This window comes from Halichoerus grypus, chromosome 10 (genome assembly GCF_964656455.1).
Source record: "Halichoerus grypus chromosome 10, mHalGry1.hap1.1, whole genome shotgun sequence".
Taxonomy (NCBI): domain Eukaryota; kingdom Metazoa; phylum Chordata; class Mammalia; order Carnivora; family Phocidae; genus Halichoerus; species Halichoerus grypus.
In genome coordinates, this window is record NC_135721.1 from 95,219,302 (window position 1) to 95,242,212 (window position 22,911).

At 46.2% G+C, this 22,911-nt stretch overlaps 1 protein-coding gene across 3 annotated transcripts in view; it reads right to left on the reverse strand.

The window, feature by feature from the left end:
* The window catches only part of SLC24A3 (solute carrier family 24 member 3), a 487,300-nt gene that overhangs the window by 123,152 nt on the left and 341,237 nt on the right, over positions 1 to 22,911 (reverse strand). For all 3 annotated transcript variants that reach the window (XM_078056870.1, XM_078056869.1, XM_078056871.1), the window contains exons 4-6: positions 7,324 to 7,398; positions 4,070 to 4,154; positions 3,582 to 3,685 (exon numbers count right to left, since the gene is read on the reverse strand). In XM_078056870.1, the coding sequence (XP_077912996.1) occupies positions 3,582 to 3,685; positions 4,070 to 4,154; positions 7,324 to 7,398 (264 nt within the window). The remainder of the gene's footprint in view (positions 1 to 3,581; positions 3,686 to 4,069; positions 4,155 to 7,323; positions 7,399 to 22,911) is intronic.

Sequence of the window (22,911 nt, forward strand, 5' to 3'; positions counted from 1 at the left end):
TGGATACCTTAGAGACCTGTGTTCTAGACAGTCTCCCATTCCCCCAGAAGAAGTAAATCCCAGCTGCCCACAGAGGTAACTTACTTGCTAAACACACTTTCCTTGGCTACCTTCTCTTCCTGGCCTCACTGACTCCCTCCCTGGCATGTCCTGGGGTCACCTTTCAGATCAACTCCCTGCCTTGGACTCACTGCCTAGATTCTCCTGTGGAAACCCAACTGAAGGCAGGCTTCAATTCAGATGTGCAACCTCTGGGTGCTACTTGGGTTTGTGTAAAGGGGCCAGCATGGACAGGGTGTTATTTGGAACAAGGTGAAGTTAGCCAATGTTAGATGGACCTCTCCAGGGAACATCAGGCACATTTCGAGAATGCCAGGAGTGCTGATGCTGGAGTTCTTTATTATAAATTGGAGCCATCTGCCGGCCTGTAATAAATGGAATATGACCGTCCTAATCTGGGATGCACTTAAACTGTTTACTCTCTCTTGGTGGTTATGTCTTTAAAGCCTAACATGCACTGGATGATGGATTTAAATTCATAAGTACATTTTTTTGCAATATTGGCATGAAGTTCTTGCCACACAATATGCAAAATACATTAGTATGTTGCATCGAGAGTTGGTGTTCTCTCTCTTATTATTTTTTGTTTTTAAATAAAGCAAGCTTGTACCACAGCCCCGTACGTGTCTTGTGGGGATGCCAAGAACTGCTCTAAAAGCCACTTTCTAAGAAGCAATTTTCTTCTTGTCCCATAAAACTCCCCAAAGCACCTTAGGCGAACACCAGAGCGCTGGGTATGTTTGCAAACTGCAAATACGGCAGACATTTAATTACACCGAATTCATCAGAACCCTAATTGAGACAGGAACTCAAACCTTACTGCTTAATTACTTTGATTTCAGATGAGTAACAGACTTGGTCATGAGCAGCCCTTCAGGCCAGAATACATTAGAAAGAGGCCCGTGGGCCCTCGCAGGGAATTCTCCCAGCCAAATGAAAGTGTGGAGCCACATAAATAACCATGCTAAGTGAGACCCATGATTGGATTTATTAATCAGTTCAATTCCCAATATCCATCCCTTGCTGCGGTGTTCCACTGCACCGGCCCCACCACCTGGGAATGCTTCTCCGTGTGTAAGGCAGGATTTATTTCTCACCGATTTTTCTTTCCCTCCCACTGATGAGACAGCATGGAGGCGAAGCCCGGTCCTCTGAGATCGCTCTTCTATCAACATCTCCTCATTTTTGATTTTCATTTAGAACGCCTTCTGCCTGACCTTCATTCCCTTCCCCACCTGGCCCCAAGGGGATGTTCCACCAACTTCTTGGCCAAATGATCACAGTGACTTATGGTGGGATTTGGAGGTGAGGACCTCATGGATCCTTATTCTTTTGAGAGCCGACAATGGTATCTTTTATTGAGCATTTACCAGGTAAGCTGACTCCTGCTTAATGCTGAACATGCTCTGTTTCACCCTTACGGCGATGCTAGGTGGTAGGTGGGCTTATACCCTCCCGCTCCATAGATTGGGAAACAGGCTCAGAGGAGTGATAAAGTCACGTCTCCAAGTTTTCATGGCCAGCAAAGGGCAGAGTCTGGATTCAAACCCAGGCCAGTCTGAGTCCCCGACCCATGTTCTTTCCAAAACATAATTTGCTCTGTCTGCAAAGACTTCCAGGATTCTACAAACTGCTGAAAGAAGAGAGGTGGATGGCCTTAGCAACCTCCAAGTGGGCACAAGACAAGGAAAATCAGAGGGAAGTGCTGTGGCATCCAGAGTCATCATGCGGGCAACTTCTAACAACATCGTGGGGGCTACTTCTCTCCAAGAGATGAGCTTGCAAAGACCTTCTAGGCGGGGGAAAGTGACTGAGCACTTCAGCATGTGCTGAAGTTCAGGAAGCAATCTGCCTTTTAAGCAGGTGTTCTAACCAAGCCAGTGATTAACCGCATTGCTAATAAATTATGAATACAAATGAATGCAAGCCACTTCATATGTAATTAGTTGCCTGGCATTTACTAGATACCTCCCTGTCGTTTGTTTCATTTCTTTACGTTACTTCTCCCCCTTTGGGCTTGCCTTTCCATCAAGCCGCATGTACAAATGACTAATGCACTAATGACAACACGAATAATGGCCAGGCTAATAATCATACTGCTCATGGTGACAATGCTAATTAAGAGAGTGTGAACAGCAATAGCCTCTTCTGCAGGATGTGACTATTCATCTCCGCAAGGCAACGAGAAGACGGCCACAAGACGAGATCCACGCAAGTGTACCAAAGGCAAAGACAGAGACTCGTTTTTTGGTTTTTGGTTTTGGGTGGGGGCACTAACAATATTTATAAGAGGTCTAAAAAAACACCATATTGTGGGTTCACAAAATCTAAGACTAGAGATGATGGATCAAAAGGATGAGAAAAAATAAAATGTCAGTAGCAAATTGGGCAGAACTCAGCCACCATGTATGGACACACCTGTGGGCTCTGGAGCCCATTCCTGGAGAGATCGAGGTATCCCTCTGCCTGTCACCCAGAAGCAGCCAACTCATCAGGCAACCTGAACTAATCAATGGGCATGAAATGATGGCATTTAGAAACAGGCAGTGAAGAACAGCAACGGTGTCCCAGGTGCCTCCTGCAAAGACTCTCCAGTTCGAGTTAGAGAGATGGGCAGGGTGGGCGCCCCTGGCTGGCTGACTGGACAGCACAGGGGCCCAGAAAAGGGTGTGGAAGAAGGTTCAAATGGTGCTTTCTTTAGCCTTCAAACCAGCCAACACCTTTAGCAGGACCCTGTGTCCTCCACAGTGAGGGAGCTGGTTAGGATCACCAGGCTCTTCAGTAATGCAAGCGGAGTGCCCTAAACGGGCTTCTAGAAGGTGCTTTTCCTAGAAGACATTCAAAGTCTGGCTGTCTGGGCAGAGCTCAGGATCAAAGTTCCTGTGAGGGAATTAGGACGTTGGAGCCGGCAAACCCTTGGGCGCCTCAGCATCGCTGAGGCTACCAGTGAGCCTTGCACTTAGGTGACTTCTGGGTGTCTTCCCAGGACTTTCCAAACAGACACCAGACCCCAGGGTACTCCCTGGAAGTAGAACAGCCTCCATAGACAAAATGCAGGCATGCAAAGACCCTCAGGATCCCAAAAGTAAGCTAAAGTAACCATGTAAATAAATTGCTTGATGGCTGTCGCAAAACTGTCCTATGCTGTGACAGCTGCAAATGGTTTTTAGCAGACAAAAAATCTGTCGTTTCCTCTCTCTCTCTTATTTGCTTTATTGCCAGTGAGTCAAAGCCATACCTTAAATTGTTCCAGGTCATTTCAGTTCAGATCATGACATTCAAAATGAGCTTGATACCTTCAGATTCGTAGCCTGCACCTTCAGGCTGATTAATTATTTATGTGGACCCGGGTGCTCTGTACGCCATCAACATGGACACCAAACAATGGTGCCTGACATTTTCCATCCCAGGTGGGCAGCCTCCTGGGGCGTGAGATCCCATGTCACTGCTGCCCAAGACCATTGGCCCCACCTCCACGCTGTCCCCTCCGAGCCCACGCCACGTTCTGCCGCTGGCCTTACCTGCCCAGCAAAGAGCCCGCAGACACCGATTATGCACAGGATGTTGAACACCGCGGAGCCCACGATGGTCCCGACTCCCACGTCACCCTTGGTGATGAAGACCCCTGAAACAGACCTAATGTCAGCCTGGCTGTTGTGGCCAGTTGCATTCTAATGTGGGCGTGGGGTTGTTTTCACAAGTGTTAGTTAGACAGTTCTCAGGGTCCACGGGAAACGGCCGAGGACGGGAGACAGTTTTAAAATCTGCAATGGGGCTATTGTTCCATGGAGGCATTGCCACAGGAACCGGGACACATTCATGCAAAGTGAAACTGTCACTTGAGCAAAATAGGAACAGCAACCACAGCGGGGTGGGAAGATGGTGTTCTGCTCCTTGGGGTCTTCAGAGTCTCATTTCCTATTAGCCAACCCACTGGAAGGCTTTCTGTCCTCACAGTCCTTGTCCTTAAGAGAGGGCAGGGCTGAGATATCCCAAGGTCATCACCTACCTATGACGGATGTGAACAGCTCTGGGGCCGAACTGCCTGCTGCCATGAACGTGGCCCCGGCCACATCTTCACTGAGGTGCAGGCGCTACAGAGGAGCAAGGACAAAGCACAGGTGAGTTGGGATTCCCCTGGGAACAGACGCGATCATGACTCCTGAGGTCCCGAGCTCAGGGCCTCCCATAACCTCCCCCGTCCCCCACAACTGGCCTTTCCTGCACCATCCCCTGCTGGGACACAGCTCCTCTGGCCATCCTCCTCAGGGGCAGGATCAGGGAGAGGGCTGCATATCTCTGTGAGTTAAAGGCTCTTGACAGATCTAGGAATCCCCAACCCAGAAGCCCTGGGTGTTGTGCAGATGACAGGGGGGAGTGCAGTGGGTTGGTGTGAGGCACTATGGGCATCTGCCTCCTTTCTAAAGGGTGTGCCACTCACTTCCCTCCATGTTGCCAAATAACCTTACTTCTTAAGAGATGGCCAAATCCACATTTTTATGCAAACATCCTGATTTTTTTTCAATACTATGCATATCCCAGGCTAAATGAGGTAATCAGTTTGCAAGTCTTGATTCTAGGAGGTTACAACAGCTTTGGGGGTGGAGGGGTCACCCTCCTGAAACCTACTTTTCATCATTAATGCAGTTAGGAGAATAGGGGGGTGGGGTTGAGATCGAGTGGAAAGGATGAGGTGCCCTGTCAAGATGTCCTGTACAATGAACCCTCCAGGTTACTCTGTCTGTTAACCCAAAAGGTGATCTACAAGAAGATGAGACAAATATATATATATTTGAGGCTGCTTAGGGTGTTTAGCCTTTCTGCATTCAATCATGACCCAGAATGTAAGCTGCTGGCTGTCAGTAACTAGCCCGTTCCCTGTTGGGTCCCAGCCAGGAGATGCTAGTCTTGAATGACAACAGTCCCTCTTCCCAGCGCACGGGCAGCTGCACTTCCTTGCTCAGCCATGGAGGGGCAGCATGGCCTCGGCGTAGGCCACTGGCTCCCTGGACCAGCAACAGGCTGCAGTGGGAGCCCTAATGGAGCTCTTTGATCTGGAGTCCTGGGGATCCCTCACTCTGGACTGAACAGCTCAACTTCACATGCGACTCTAAGATGGAGGTGCTGATACCTCAAGTTGAAAGCTGTGGCTGTGAGGGGTGCAGGTGAGACCCCGGACATGAAGTCCCTGATGGTAACCTAACACAGAGCTCACACTCATTGCTGGTCAGTCAAGACTTGCCAGGAGCTGTGAGCTTGGGACTGCTGTGTCTGTTCCAGCTCAGGGTCCATGATGGGCATTAGACATAGAGTCCACACCTTGAGCTCATCTCCAGTTCCTCTCTCTCTCCTTCAAACACTGAGTTTGCTTCTTCCCCCATGTTTCCTTACATCCCCTCCTCTCTCATCTCTAATTCACTTGGGCCCTGGCAACAGCTTGCTGATGCTCCGAATCACCAGCTAGGGAGGGGTAGGGTCTTCCTGCCTCTGGACGCCTCTATCTATCAGAACATAGTTGTCAAGAGCCTTCCCGACTCCCTCCTGAGCCCTGGTAACCACTGATGCCCTAGCCTCACTTTCCCCAGGGTTCCTCAGAGGCCAATTCCAGTCCCGGGTTGTCCTCCCATGGTCCTGGAGCTCAGACTCTCCTCTGCACAAATATCCTTCCTTGAAATGTGTTGCCTTGAAATGTGAAAAATGCCTCCAAGGGCTGCTCCACTCCTGTCCCTGAACAAGCCCCTCCCTTACCCCCCACCCCAATCAAGCTGTCCCTCCCCTTTCCTCTCTCTCTACTTTCCAACTTCACAGAACTTCATCCAGCCCCCTGTGTGCCTCACCCCGGAGCTGCTCTGTGCCCTATGGCCTGTGGATGGCAAGGACCATGCTCTATTTCATATCATGTCCTCCCCAAGGGGGTGTGCTCACAGGTGCTACGGATTTCCTCTATGGAGTAGAACACCTCCTGACAAGAATACATATGTACATGTCTATGTAGGGTCGTAAATTTGTTATTAAAAAAAAGTTGTGTGGGAAAGAGAGTAGTTTGCTTTGCATAATGAATAGAGCACCACGTGGTGGTATTTCAGAGATCACAAATTACCCCGGTTACGGGTGCTTCAGCACCTCCTCTCCTGCTACATAAGGTGACCCTGTGCTCAGGTGACATCGCTTGGGACAAAGGGCTCCCACACGTGCCCACTGTCCATCTCAGATGCCACCTCATCGCTCTCCTTCTCCTTCTGCCCAATAAAGAAACCTCCTCCCGGGGCCCCTCCAGGGCTCCTGTGGTCTGATTCTCTTTTATTTATTTAAAGTACAAAAACCAAACAGATTTCTAGGATGTAGAAGAAACTGCTTAAGTGAACGATCTCCAAGTGTGGTTTCTGGACCAACAGCCTCAGCATCACCTGGGCACTTCACAGAAATGCAACTTGGGTCCCTGCTGCCCCCCAAGAACTAATGAATCAGACATTCAGGGGGGTGGGGGTTGGGGGGAGGGAAGAGGAAGGATGACCAAGGGGGAGGATGACTGAGAACTACACGAGGACACGAGTCCCAGATGGGAGGCATGTCTGGGAGAGAGCCTTTTGGAAAACAGGATTCTAAATTAAAAATAAAGTGGAAAGCTTCCGGATAAAGGAAACTACATTTCAAAACAGACAGAGATGAAAGAGGCAAGAGAATGAAAGTGTTCTAAATACGCTGAATATTTTCTGATGAAAGGGCTGTCATTTGGTCTTCAACCTGACGTTCCCCAGGCTGAGTGAGAACAGAGTCCCTTTCCTGTTCTCTGTGGCCAGTTCTTTCATCGTCTCGCTTCTCGGGTCTCTGCTTGGCACATTTCTGCACATGTACAGAGAGGGGCAGGGTGGTGGAGGTGTGTGGCTGAAGACCTCCAGCTCTGCAAGGACCCCACGGGGGAGGTCACGGATGTGGAAGGAAACAGAGGAGGGGAAGATGGGGGATGTAGAGGGATTTAAAAGAGGAAAAGAGAACAGGGAAGTAGAACACAAATATCACCACGAGTTGTCAAATGGAGCAGGGAGAGCTGGCCATATGGGTGAAAGCCCAACTATGGGTCAGAACCCTGATGTTCTAAATGGACCGATGGAGTTTTGTGCTAATATTGTCAGTCGCTCAGATGCATGCTGATGCCTGGTGCTCCTGCCCAGACATGGAGGGCTCCCCAGGACCTCCATGAAGGAGGCTGGAGCAGCACATTGCACCCCCTGCCCAGACATGCTGAGAATATAAGGCACTTACCTCACAGATCTTTTCCAAGGAGGGGACGAAGAAGTCGTCACACACAATGGCTAGCGCATAGAACATGTACATGGCCTGGAAGAGAGGAAAGAAGGGGTTAAAGTCAGAGTCAATGCAGAGCCATAGGGTGAGGGCCTGGCTACCCTCTGCTTCAATAACACCCTCTGGTATCATGGACACAACATCTCACTCAAAGTACAAAGACTGCAATGCCTGGGAGGCCCTCCGTGATCTCACCTCTCCTCTGACCTCATCATCTACCACTCTCCCCCTTGTCCACCAAACGTACTGTGGATGCCTGCCTCAGGGCCTTTTCATCTGCTGTTCCCTCTGCCCAAATCACGCTCCCCTCAGATGACCTTGGCTCACTCCATCATGTCCTTCAAGTCTCTGGTTCAATGTCAACCTAAGCAAGGGACCTGGGACTCCCCTCCCTCCCATTTCTCTGTATCCACCTTATCCTGATTTGTTTTTCTTGACATATTAATTTGTTTGTTGTCTGTCTTCCTCACTAGAAGTCCACGAGAATATGGACTTTATCTTATTTATCCCCAGCACTCAATAATATATGTGCAATGAAGGAATAAATAAACGAATACTTCAAGTGAGGCTGTTCACTGTGCTGTTCCCCGCAGGACAGGCTCTGCAATCTTGCTTCCTGTCAGCTATGACCAGAGAAACCCCTGGAATTCTACTGTTTGGCCATAAATTACCTCTCTACCTATTTAACTCCAGGTTTCTTCTCTAATTAATAAATTCTTATTTGGATTCCATTCATTGTTGGTTGACCACCTAGCATCCATCCTTCACTCCTTCCTAATGGGACCCCAGTTTCATTCCAATATCCACCATATCCCCTGGGAAGGTGACTCCACCCCTTCCTCCAGGAGTAGATACTGACTGGCCAATCAGTATGCAGTGTTTCCCACTGATGGTTCAGGGGTGGACACATGACCTGGGCTGGCCCAATGAGACAGCAGGAAAGGTCTTATAGTCCTTGCCGGTGGATGCCATTTCTCAACCTCCGGCACTGGTTATGGACAAGGAAGCTGGAAGTCCTGACTGCTCCTGGAGGCCATATTGAGGGAAATCGGACATGAGATGAAGTTGACCCTGAGTAACTTAATGCCATCACCAAGCCATTGAGCACATGGTGCTGGAGCATGCCTGCCTCTGGACTTTGTAACAGGGCATTCAGGCCAGTCTGATTTGGAGTGTTCCTGTTACTTGCAACCCAAAGCATCAAATGGGTACAGTGGGTCATCCTTCAAGTTCCAGTATCCTCAGCAGTGACACCACTTTCATGTTTTCATCTCTCAACATCTTTTCCTTTTGAGCATTGCTCCACCAGACAGACCTTCAGTCACACATTCCCAACCTCCCTCAGCACAGGGTGCAGGCACATGACCCAGGCTAGCTGCCCGGACACTCCATTCTCTGTCACACAGTGGTGGGTGGGCAAAAGGTCTGCAAGGGGCCAAGGAGGGATTGACAGAGAAGCTCGGAAAGAGGGGCTCTCTCTTTATGAGATATAAACACCACCCAAGTCTGGATCTGTCCAAGAATGCAGCTCACGTAGTAAGAAGACCATCAAAGAGATGGGACAGACACACACACACACACACACACACACACACAGATACATACATACAGACACACACATTTACACAGATAGACACACACATTCACACAGGTGCTCAATGACACCACATGAACTCTGGACCCAGCTCAGTCTGAAGCCAAAGTCGACTTTCCAATTTCATGAGCCAATAATATGCCTTTTACACTTAAGATGACTTAAGCGGAGTTTCTGTCACTCGCAGCTGTCCTTCATGAAGGCTTCTGTAGCAACCCAAGCATGAAATGATCTCTCTGGCCTCTGACTCTTGGTTGTTGCACTAATTTAGCCACCCCTCCCCTACTTTATGAACTCGTTTTCCTTTTCACACTTATGTGCTTGGGCTCTCCGACCAGACTGTAAGATTCTAAAATGCATCTTACCACTTGATTCTGTGGAAATACCAGACGAGTGCACAAAGACATATGCAGTGGGGATATTCTCTCCAAAATGCTGACTATAATAAATTATAAAACCTAACAAAATATACAATAGGGGATTGGTTATATAAACTGTGGTTCATCATTCAATGAAATCCTGCTAAAAGAGGTTATTTAAGTCCACAGTTAACAACAAGAAAAGGAATTTACAATACATTGCTAAATGAAAAATATTATAAAACAGTGGGTACAATCTCTTTTTGAGTATTATCTGTTGTATAAGCACACACACACACACACACACACACACATACACTCACATAAGTATATTTGCATGTAAGAGTTTGTAAGGCCATAAATCAAAATAGCTTCTCCCTCTGTTGGTGTGACTCTGTTTTTATAATCCCTATCCATATTTTCTGTTTGTCCACCTTGAATTTGTATTTCTTGTGTGAATTTTGTAGGTGGTGGAGACTTTAGAACAAGGATTCTGTCTTACATGTTTCTAATCTCCAAGGAGCCTGGGATGTCTGGCATGCAGAGAAGCCTTAAAAATAACTTTTATTGATTGGTCTATGCATAATCTGTACAAAATTATTTGTCTGTGGACTTTTGGAGGAAGAAAATGTCACTTTAAAAAAATTAATGCTATATTTACAGCTTGTGGATGAGTGAGAATATACATTCCCAAATTGCAATGGACTCAACCCCCCTTTTCCTGTATGACTTGGCTGATCCAATGATATGCGGGCTTTATCATTATCTTGAAAGGATAGACAGATGCAGTAATTGGAATACAGAATTGCACATTTGTGAATTAAGCAAGATCTAAATAAGCTGTCTATAGCTGCCATACTCAACTCACTGAAATAGCCAAGTCTGTAAATCATCTCTTTAAGACTATGTTCCAATATCATGTATTGATCCTGTTGTGAAGCAAGAAGCTCCATCTAACATAACACAAATCAACACCTGGATTGGGTTGAGACGTGAAGAGGTCTTCCAGGCTCTCCGTGCTTTCAAGGGTGATGAGTATCACATTAATTCCCCTGCACAGGGGAGTGTGAGATGGGGATGCCCACCCTCGATCAGACGCCCCTCCGGACACCTGAAGGGGCCTGCCAGGCAATGGGGCTCCTCTCCAGCCATACAGTACCTCCCGGCCTGCCACTTTGCTTGCAAGAAACTCTGCTCTAATTCCTGCCATGTTACCACTGGAAGTCAGGTTCCCACTGGAAAAACAAATAAAATAGAACAAAGTATTGATAGGGGGAGGTGCTGTGCAGGTAGGGGGGTAGGAAGGATATGAAAATCAGTACCTTCCACTCAATTTTGTTGTGAGCCTAAAAATACTCTTAAAAAGGGTCTACTACTACTACTACTAAGAAATAAACTAAAAAAACAAAAACAAAAAAACTGAACAGAACAAAGGAACAAAACAAACATACAAAGTCAACCTTGAAGATACAACCTTGAAGAACCTTCTTCAACCTTGAAGAAAGCCTGATGATATTGATAGCACCATCAATACAACTGGCCTGAATATTTTAGAGTGAGGCACTTTTGCATTAAGTTGGCCATTCCTTTATTTCCAAAGGATATAATAATATGGTGATAATGACTAATAGCAGTATTATTAACATTTGCTACTATTTGTTGGGTCAGGAATGGCAGGCACATTCCAGGTACTTTATGAGGGCTGTCCATGTAATTTCTCTAATTCCTGGGGGAGGCAGGGAGTTACTGGCCCCATTTCCCAGATACCTCCGAGAGTACGGTAGCTTGTCCAAGGACACATGGATGGCAAATGGCAGGACTTGGATGTGACCCCAGGACTCTCCAAGTCTTCTCACCGAGGCCAGCTGCCTCCCCCAACAGAGGCCATTCCTGAACTGCTGCCCAATCGACACCTTCTATTTTCAGTTGGCCTATGAATAAGCTGACCTCTCCAAGTACACAAAGGGAGGGATGGTTTTGGAATCCCAGCCATCCACTTCTGGGGGCTGGTGGTTGGAATCACTGATGCTCTTTCTTATTTGTTTTTATTTTATAAGCTTAATTTTGATTACATACTCACATACAAATATACCATTTACATAAATGTGCCAATGTGATCAGCAAGAACAGGAGTAAACCTTAGTTACCTCTTTACTTGTAGCAGCTTCCTGTTTTCCTCTTTAAATAAATGGACTATCCACCCTGCTGCAATTAACATCTTTAAACATACATCCTTTTGCATTTCTAGGATAAACTTCCAGATGCTGGAACTGTTGGGTGATGTTCTTTTTTAATATTATTATTTTTACAAGGTATGCTAAAAAATACAGGACAGACTTAAACCCTCAAAAATGTTTGAGGTGAGCCAATACCCCAGGGCAGCAGATGTGTGGCCGCGCCCCCTGGAATCTGAGCCTGTGGGTTGGCTACCGCCAGAACAAGCATGTGTGGGATGCTTTCCAGAAATGATGAGTCGGGGGTGTGTGCAGAGGAGAGGAGAGGAGGGGTCCATTTCAGCTTCAACTCCAAGCTCATGATCACAGGGTTCCTCACTTCCCTGGGGACTCATCTGGGCCCTCGCAGTGGGCATCTGTACTTTGGCACTGACTACGTGCTGCCTGGACCGTGAGCCCTGTTTTAAGTTCATGTACCTGGCTTCTCTTCTCTTGAAGAGGGCAGCAGCTGTGCTCTTCCCACGTTCATACCCCGTCTTAGGGCAGGCTTGCACAGAATGAGGGCCCTGTTTATATGAAATGAATGCGTCCAAGCAGGGCTGTGCCCACAGAATATGGTGTCACCTTTGGAAGCCATCAAGGGAAATGCCTGCGTAGCATTGACTAGCACAGCAGCTGCAGAAGGAGAGGCAGCCTGGAGCCTCGGAGGAAGCCCAGGATGGGGTCAAGGACCTCACATCAAATCCCACATTGTGACCTTGAGCGACTCTCCTTGCCTCCCTTAGCCTTCAACACAAGACCAAACACACCATGCTCTCAAGTTAGCGTATGAGGCTACCACGGGGAGTACATGGAAACGGAAGAGCAAAAGGGCTTGGGTGTGGCCAGGCACCTCACACAGCAACATGTGCTGTGAGGACGTGCCCCAGCTAGCCTGCTGGAGGACAAGAGACGCACAGAGCAGAGCCAAGTTGCCCTGGCCCCAGCTGAGGCTGCCAGAGATCAGTTGACAAGCAGCTAACCCCCAGATGTGGGTCAACTGATCCCCAAAGTTCAGCTGAACCCCAAAGACCCACAAGCTAAATAAATATTTACTGTTGTATGTCACTGAAGTTTGGAGCCCATTTGTTATATGGCATTATTATGGCAACAGGCAACAGATACAGCCAAGATGATACAGCCACAGTGAAAACAATAATGAGAAGTAACTTCCAAGTTCTGACTGACAATATCCTCAGCTTTTCTAGTCTCCCTGGAACTAGCCATGATCATATGATGCAGTTTGGGCCAATGAGAATAAGGGACAGATGGAACTAAAGTGACCCTTTTTTTCTAGCTTTGCACTTGAACGTAATGTCTGGAGTGGCAGCAGCCATCATATGACCATGAGACAACAAGCAAGAGATACACACCAACATGCAAAAGATGGTGGAGCCCTAAGGATGCCATTCACCAGCTGCTCTAACGCCAGAAACCATCTCCATCTGTACTTCTTATTACGTGAGAAAATGAAAAATGAACCCCCATTTGCCTCAATGCCCATTAGTCAGGTTTCCACACTTGCAGCCGTGTGCCTCCCTATCTGATTCTTTTTTTTTTTAAGATTTTATTTATTTATTTATTTATTTATTTATTTGAGAGCGCAAGTGGTCAGGGTGGGGGGGAGCAGAGGGAGAGGAACAAGCAAACTCCATGCTGAGAGCAGAGCCTGACACAGGGCTCGATTTCACGACCCTGAGATCATGACCTGAGCCGAAATCAAGAGGTGGACACTTAACCTACTGAGCCATCCAGCCGCCCCTCCCTATCTGATTCTGGACATAGAGGGTTCATTCTGCTGGGCAAGGCTAGTGAAGGGAGGCCAGAGAAGGCTTCACAGAGGAAGTGTCACCGAACTGGGATTTTGGAAGATAAATATCATCTCATTAGGTGGTTTCAAAGGTTGATTGGGACTAATAGAACTGGAGAAATGTTGGCCATAGTGGTTAAACTGGAAAACACCTAAAGTAACAGGAAATTATCATGGCCTGTGGCTTAATGGAGGTGAACAGGCTCTAGCTGAAATGTCAATATACATAAGGGCTTCTGAATTGTGAGGGCAAATGTCTCTGAACAGTGCAACATTAACCCCGCTGTTTTATGTGGCATCTATAGTCAGCGGTTTTCACAGACAATTTCCTTTTACTACATCATCTGCACTCATGTCACTCTGTCTTTAATTTCAGTGAAGGTGGTGCTGGACTAGCAATTCCTAGGGAAGATCTATATAACTCTGGCCTTTGTAGAAATTGTTCTAAATCTCCTAGGGAAGATGGTCTGAATACTAAACAAAAAAAGATTTCCTTTTCCCTTCTTTGTCTTTTTCATAGTTTCAAGTGATAATATATGATTAAACTTGGGGAGGAGGAATGGTATTTCTTTTAAAATCATTTCTCCTCATTACAGGCTTGGTCTCTAATGGCCCCATGATGCCTTGGTGGGACTGATATACATGCTCACTTTTGGGTTCTGTTACCACTACAGACAACAGTCTCCTGCACTCACCCTCTCTGGGGACTAGAGAGAGAAACTCTGAGCTTCACAGCCAGACTAGGGTTCTGCATAAGATGATTTGGGAGAGGGGAGTTGGAGTTGCAGGGAAGAGGAACGTAGCAGATGACTATGTGGGCCCCCTGGTCCTACCATATTCTTCAGGCTTTTTTAATTTAGAGCATCTTTTGAACGTCAGAATCTGTCTCAATTTGTTTGAAGACTTTTTAAAAAAGATTTTATTTATTTATTTGAGAGAGAGACAGAGACAGAGACAGTGACAGAGATAGTGAGAGAGAGCACAGGTGGGGAGGAGAGGGAGAAGCAGGTTCCCTGCCGAGCAGGGAGCCTGATGCAGGGCTCGATCCCAGGACTCTGGGATCAAGACCTGAGCCGAAGGCAGACACTTAACTGACTGAGCCACCCAGGCACCCCTGAAGACTTTTGATTTAACCTTACACAAAGCAGTCAAGAAGTGCTAGGGTATAACTGCCCCCTGGGAGCCCTCCCACCATGACCAATGAGAGTTGGTGTATCAGTACCCCGGCTCCCTTGCCCTCTGGGTGGAGTAACTGGCGCTGTCTTCCTGGGTTCCCCAGATGACTAAGCTTCAGGTGTCCACACTGTTGCAAACTTGACCACCCATTTTTTATTAGCAATCCTCCCTTCTCTGCCCTGCTTCCTACTGCACTACTGATGTTTCTCTCCACCCCCAGAGAGCCACTTGCATTCCAGCCCTTGTCTCAGAGTCTGCTTCTGGGAGAGCCCAAATTAAAACAAGCGAGGGGGTTAAAGAAGATTGTGGAAAGAATGAAATGCAGCTTGCAATCAAAATGGGCTACTCTCAGAAACAACAACAGTTTTCCAAAAACCCAGAGGGACTAGCGTAAGGGCATGTAATTCAAAGACATCCATCTCAGATAAACACATTGCCAGCTACACAACTAGGTAAGGAGGCAGGCTGCCCTACCATGAGGTTCCCATTTTAGAAAGCCCTGGGTGACCTAGATGACTGAACGTGTGAGTGACCCTGCTTCTTCCTTCCCACACCTTAAATTCACCAATAAAGAGTAAGCCTATGAAACCCTAGGCATCCCAACCTGGACCCCAATGAAGACAGAGCCCCAGTCTGCACTCTCTCACCATGCCCCTCACTGTGTGGCTCTGCTGTACCGTGTGCCCTCCAGAACCTATAAGTAATAAATCTTAGTTTTCCAGAGTTCCCTGATGGTTGTTGCTGAGGGATGCCTTGCATTCATAAAAAGAACCACAGAGGCCAATTCAGCCACAACACTGGCTCCTGTCAGGGAGATGTCTGTGAGAGCTTGCCACAAGGAGCTGGGGCCCAGGTGCATGCCCTAGGCACTCCTAGAAGATAGCATCACTATCTGTAAGTTGAGACAAACACAAAACAGGGACTCTATCCCTTAGTCCTACCCCCATGGTGGTTTTGTCAGTTAGCACTGTGAAGATCTTTGAAACCACTGTCAACTGAAAGGGTTTCTCTTGCAGGAACTCAAATGCTAAAGAAAATGAGTATGGTAACGTACCTGCTCCATTAGCATAAATCCTAGAATTATGTTAGTTGAAAGGAGTTTTATGATGACCATATAAGGCCCAGAGCTGATCAGTGTTCTTGGAGGTCACCACATTGGAGTGACTATATTGGAGCCTTGGGAATGAGACTTTTGCCATCTCAGGAGAAATATTTTGGTGGGGGAAGATCAATTGTTTCCCTGTGTGTTCTCTTCCTTCTTTCTCTTTCCCTGTCTCTTCCTTACCCCAGATGCCTCTCCCATGGTATCCACTCCTGAGATATTGGTTCCTAAGTCCCTGAGGAAGTCATTTATTTCTTTTGGTTGTTAGCTTTTCAAAAAAGTGGGGGTGATAACTGCCACTTCTCCTCCATGTTCATTAAAGGAAAGTTCTGGGGATAGATTTATATAGCTGGACTGATGCCCACGTGGGCCTTACAGGAGGCTCATACATTCTCTGTTCACCTGCACAATGGTACAGGATGGGACACTGGATTTAATCCAGTCTCACGGGTGGGAATCAAGCTCAGTAACTTGGCTCAGGTCACACAGCTAGTAGGTGGTGAAGGCAGGATTTAAACCCAGGGGACCTGCCTCCCGAGTCCATGTTCCTAACCACCATGCCACACAGCATCTCAGGAAGAGATGTCTCTTTATTTAAGCAATTGTCCTTTAAATAAGGAATATCTACTTCTCTAACCTGTGCCAGGTCTCAAATCCCCTTCTATGGAGACCTCCTGTGAGATGGGGGCTCTTAACCAAGGCTCCCTGAACCGCCTACCCCACCAGGGAATACTTAGAACAACTTAGGAGTTTGTCTTTGTGGATGGAAACAAATTGCATCTTTGTTTTCACTAGCCTCTGAGTGGAATTCAGCATTTCCTTCCACTAAGAATATAGGCAATAAGCCCCAGTAGTATTGGCAAGACCTGGGAATATGTCCCCAGTGGAAATCATAGACCTTTCATATCACATGACCAGCACTGCAGAGACCACATGCATTTGCATGACCACATATCACAACTTCAAAAATAGTTATGAGATCTGACATTAGATCTTGTATTTAACATATTAACAAAGGATCATGCAGGTTTCTAGATTGCTGTGTACTTTAAAGTATACCAGAGTCATCTGGGAAATGCAGACAAAATGAGGGTCCCCCAGGCCCAATTCCAGAAAACCTATTTAGCAGGTCTGGGTGAGGGCCCAGGGATCTGCATTTCTAATCAGCACCAGATGGTTCTGATGCAGGTGGTCTAGGGGTTTCCTCGTCTATTTCTGCAGGCCCCCAGCGGGACCCCTTGAGAGAGTTAAGTCCAGAATAGTGGGGAGGCTTGGTGCATCTGTCAGAATCTGCGTAGGAAACAGAAGGTCGCTCAAAAGGGTTTAACCAGAGAGAACTCTTTTTTAATTGCAGAGAGTTTGGTGAAGGGCTTCCTTACAGTAGTACAGGCAGGGCTAAGGGAATGGACAGAGAAAGCAAGGCACCCAGCACCTAGCAACACAGGAAGCTGTTGCCTTGAAGTGGCCTGAAGGAGCAAGAGGAGGGAACTAGGTTGCTGCAGCCTGGTGAGTGGGGATGAGCTGCTCAGCACGTGGATTCTCACAGAGGGTGGAGGAAGCAGCTGCTGCCAGAGTCTGGAAAGCCAGGAGTGAGCAGGGAAGAAATGCTCCGACCTCTCTCTCTCACCCCTCCCCAGAGGCATGGAAGCCTGGTAGATATGGTCCTTAGAGGCTGGCCTTCTGGGGTCCAGAGTGGGGCAGAGAAGAGTGGACAATGAAAGTGCCAGTGCAGAAAGAGAAGAAACCACCTAGGAAAATTGGGGAGAGATGCAAAAAAGAAAGGGGAAGAATGATGGGAGAGGGGGGCCAGAAGAGAAGAAGGAGGTGGAAAGGGACATAAACAGGTTCTTAAAGCCAACCACAATTCATCCATGAAGACATCAGCCCTTCACTACTTCCTTCCCTCCACTGGGGATTTAAGAAGACTCACAATAAAAACAGATACAATAAAATAGTGGTAAACACAAATGAGTATAAAGCATCAAAACAGAAGAAAAATAAAAATACAGGTAGGAAGTTGTGATTGGGAAGAAAGAGAACACACATATAGCGCCATGCACACTGCACCCCACGGGGACACTCAGAATTCCTGGGAGTCTGGGGGGGACAGGCACGTTCTGGCTGGCTAGGTCTGAACCCCCATGGGGGCTCCCTGACACACCCTTTTTTGGGGTTATGGGCTGAACTGCTTCCTGGGGTTTGCGGACCATTCCCATCTCTAAGTAAGCTTTTTTTTTTTTTTTTTTTTGCTTTTCCTCACATAAGACAGAAGAGAGCAAACCCAGTTGGGGGAGGAGAAGGGCCAACTTCTATGAGGGAATGGATCATTCTCTTTCTTCATCTCTCTCTATAGATATATAATACATATTCGGTATTTTTGATTTTTTAAAATTTAATTTTAACTTTTTTATGGTGGCAAAGTATACACAATACAATGTTTACCATTTTAACCATTTGCTAGTATGCAGTTCAAAGCCATTATATATATTCACGTTCACATTCAGATCGTTATACAACTATCACCACCACCCATTTTGAGAACTTTTTCATCCGCCCAAACTGAAACTCTGTACCCATTAAACACTAACTCCTCATTCCCCCTCCTTCCCAGGCCCCGACAACCACCATTTTACCTTCTGTCTCTATGAATTTGACTCTTATAGGTACCTCATCTAAGTGGAATCATACAGTTTTTGTCCTTTTGTGACTGGCCTATTTTACTTAAAATAATGTCCCCAAGAGTCCTCCACGTTGTAACATGTGTCAGAATTTCTTTCCTTAAAAGCTGAATTAATATTCCACTGTATGTATATATCACATTTTGTTTATCTATTCATCCATTTATGGACATTTGGGTTACTTCCACCTTTTGGCTATTATGAACACAGGTGTACAATTATTTGTTCAAGTCCCAGCTTTCAATGTTTTTGGGTAAATACCCAGTAGAAGAATTGCTGGATCATGTGGTGATTCTATGTTTAATTTTCCAAGGAAACTTCATACTGTTGTCCACAGCAGCTGCACCATTTTACGTTCTCACCAACAGTGCACGAGGAGGGTTCCCATTTCTCCACGTGCTCGTCAACACTTGCTATTTTCTGGTTTTTGTTTTATTTTGTTTTTTGACAGTTTCCATCTGAATGCACGTGAGGTGGTGTGACCACGACACAGCTTGGAGTTTTGTGAATAAGTTCATTTGTGGCAAAAAAGTAAATAAAATCTCCCTGAAGCCCTGCTGTCAGGACAGGAGACAAGTCTGAGTGGAAGAGGAAAAACGTTTCTTTGTTCCCTTGCAGCCTTTTCCCCAAGCACACGCACAAACCCCATAAAGTCCATTAATTCTTTCCAAAGGAAGAGCCTTGTTTGCAGAATCAGGAATGGTAATTTCCCTACATCTATATGGGCTTCCTTTTCAAAATCTTACCCAGAAGAAGTCTTTGTTTAGCTTACACAAGAATAAGCACAGAGTCAGGGCTGAGGGAAATAGTGACAGTGAAGGAAGGGGCAGACTCAGTGAGTGATGATGAGTTTGGGGACTTGGTATTGTCACCAGCTGTCGCCTGGCACCATGGCCTCAACTGCCCACAGGGGCCCACAAGGTGTAGGAATCAGAAAAGTGGATGAGGTGGGGTCTGTGGCTTGCTGGACAGTGGAGGTCCATCTCAGGTGGGCAGCCTGTGCTATGCCCTGGCCAACACTGCATGAGAATATGTGCTCAGTGTGGCCAGAGCTTCTGATTTTCCAAGAGAGAAGCTGCAAATTTGGACTTTAGGTAAAATCTCCTCATTCTGAGTAACAGAAACTAATGTAGCCACTCTGGCTTCACCCCCGACTCTCTCCTTTGCTGATTCTGTTCCAAGCACATTGGCTTCCTGGCTGTTGCATGAATAAACCTGGGCGGTTGTACCTCAGGGCCCTTGTACTGGCTGGCCCATTCTCTCCCCAGCCATCCACATGACTCCTTCCCTTACTTCCTTCACTTTTGCTCAAGTATCACCCTCTTTGAACCTACCCTCACCCTGCAGCATGTCTCTCCTGCACCTCCCCTCCTCACTGTCTGTGCTCCACTATTTCTTTTTCCACCATATGGATTAGCTTCTAGCATAATGAACAATTTACTTATTATGTTTATTTTCCTGTCTGCCTCCTTCCTTAGAATATAAGCTCCATGAGGACAGAGGGCTCTGCCTGTCTCATCCTCTGATGTATTCTAAGTGCCTAGAATAGGGCTGGCACATAGTACATGCTTACTAAGTACTGAATGAATGAATGATTGAATTCAACAATTGTAAAGCACTGAGACAACCAAATGAAACCTGTCAATAGTCAGAATGGTGATCTCAAGTCACGTCCAACTGCCCATTTCTTTGATCAGCAAAATAAGGCCCTGGGCAGTTAAATAACTTTTCTGCAGTCATTCCACTTGGCTTGTTCTGAAACTCCTATCCCTGGACTCTTGAGCCAGGGCTCTTCCCACAGCTTCATGCTCTATCTCAAAGTTCCCAAAAGGGCTCAGATGAGAACCTATGACTACTGTCCCCTAGGACTTTCCTCATGTGGAAATCCAAGATAACAGGCACCATCTTTCCACCTCCTTTCCAGTTTATTCCAGGAGATAGGCACTAACTACCTGGTGGCTGAAAGACTGAACCCATGTGTGAACTTCAAGAGCCCCCCACCCAGGCGTCCCACACCTCAAGCCTAGAGTCTATGCTGATGAAAGCATCAACAACATCTGGATGGCATCCAGTACAGAGGTTTGGGACAGTTTTGTTCACTTCTATATTCCCTGGCTTACATCAGTGCCTGACACTGTTTCTGGAACGTTTCTTGAATGAATGCCTGAATGAATGAGCTCTTTCTATGGGCCAGGCCCTAGGCTCTGCCACCCCAGAGAATACAAATTACCAGGCACTTGCCACTCAGTGAACCCTGGTGAAGTAGCTCCAGCAGCCCAGATCTTAGAAGGTCACAGGGGTGATCCATGAGAAGCACAGCATCCAAAAGCCACAAACTAGTATGTAGGACTCAGGTTGATCTGATGGAGCACCAACATGTCTGCTAAATACGTAAGCAGAGCATTTGGTATTAAAGCTAAACACGAGCTATTCACGAGATTCTACATGAGCTTAGAGGAAGGACAACTAACCTACATTTTAGATAGTGAGGGGAAGGATATGGCAAGACTCTTGCGAGGAGTAGACGGTTACATTATGTCTGAGAAGCCAAGCGAAGAAGTGGCTAGGTAAGGGGAAAAACAGCATGAATAAAAGGATGGTATCATAAATTAACATGGTTTGTACTGAAAAGGACAAATTATTCACTATTGCTGGAGTATAGATTGTGGGCAAGAAAGCGGACAGATGAGGCTGCAGAAATAGGCAAAGGTCAGTTTGGGGAGGCCTTTATATTCTGGGTTATTTGGATGCATAAATGCAGACTGTCTGCCTTGAACAGGAAATACTTGTTGACTCCAGTAGGTGAATGCTATAATGATGAAAGTGGTTTTGGTGGTGGTGATTATGGTTGTAATGGTGATGATGATGGTGATATTAGTGATTGTGATGGTAATATTGGTGGTTAGGGTGGTGGTGATAGTGATAGTAATGATGATAATGATGACAATGAGGGTGATGGTGATAGAGATAGTGATTTGATGATGTGACGATGATGGCCAGTGCTGGCAGTGTAGGCTGATGGTGATGGTGATGGTGGTGATGATGATGTAATGATGATGATGACAGTGATCGTGGTGGTGATGGTGATGAAGATGAATGATGGTGATGGTGATGGTAATGATGATGGTGATGATGATGAATGATGGTGATGGTGATGGTAATGATGACAGTGATGATGATAATAATGACGAAGATGAGGATGGTGATGGTAACTATGATGAAGATGGTAATGATGATGTAATGATGATGGTGATGACAGTGATGGTGGTAGTGATGGTGATGATGATGATGATGGTTATACTGACGGTGATAATCATTTGACCATGTGGTGACACTGATGACAGCAGTGGTGATAGAGTGACTGTGATATGATGACAGAGACAATGATGATGATGATGGTGATAAGTATGATTGCTGACATTTATTGAATATTGAACATGGGCCTAGAATTACTTTAAAGCTTAATCTCTCAACTACACCATGAAATAGAAACTACTGTCATCCCTACCATTTGGACAAGAAAACTGAGGCAGAGAGAATATAAGCCCAAGATCACAGAGCCAGTCCATGACTGAAACTGGACTTCAACCCCATTTGTATGACTCCAATCCAAGCCAGAGTTCATGGCTCTAACTCCAATTGCTTTCAGCAGCAAGAGAAGAGGAGTGGTCTGGAGGCTCAGAATGCCCACTGTCTTGAAGATTTCTTGAGATCTTTTTCTTCCCTTTCTTCCTCTCTCATTTCTCAGTGACATCCCCACCACATCCTTCCCCATTAAACCCTGGTGGCACACTCTGTGGGAGTTCTCAAAATCTCATGCACAGACTGGTTGACAGCTGGCTTGTCTCCCAACAGTGGCCTCTTCCTCTTCAGGCTTGTTTGAGAAAATGAGGACAATGACTTCTCCCCTAGAAATATACTGCAAATATTAGAGAATTTAACTTTTCTGGAGGACTTTGGAATTTCAAAATTTCCCCAACTCTCTGCAAGATGGTGGAACTCTTCACTTCAAGGTTGGTGTGGTGAGAAACCTGCTTCTTGCCTCAAAGTTTTTATTAGTAACCTGAGCCAAGCCTTTCTGAGGAAAACCACAATAGGGTAGGGATTTCCATGCCAGAGTTAGAGCTAAGCTTATTGCACAACACTGTGCCTTTGAAAGACACCAGGCTGGTTAAAGTTATCAAGATATTTGCATTCTTGCCTTTCTGTCATCTTCTTGTTATTCTCTCCCCAAATAGTCTTGGGAGCTGGTGGGCACCACAACTGCCAGATAACATCAAACAGTGGAACCTTCTCAGGAAGCCAATCATGGGTGAGCAAGCAGCACTTCCAAACACAGAATCGGCTGGAGACACAGGCCATCCAAGCAGGCTCATAATCTGGCGCCTCTTCAAACCCATGTTCTTTAAATATTTATTCAATATTTATTTAGTGGAGAAGGGAGGGGAAAACTAATCTTCTATTAATAAAATATATATATATATTTTATATATATAACTATTATATATATAAAATATATATATAAATGAAGCCCCTTACTAATTCATTTCCACTGGTGTAAGCAGAGCCAATGTTCTGAAAAATATCCTGAAAAATCTTCCCCCATTTTTCTGT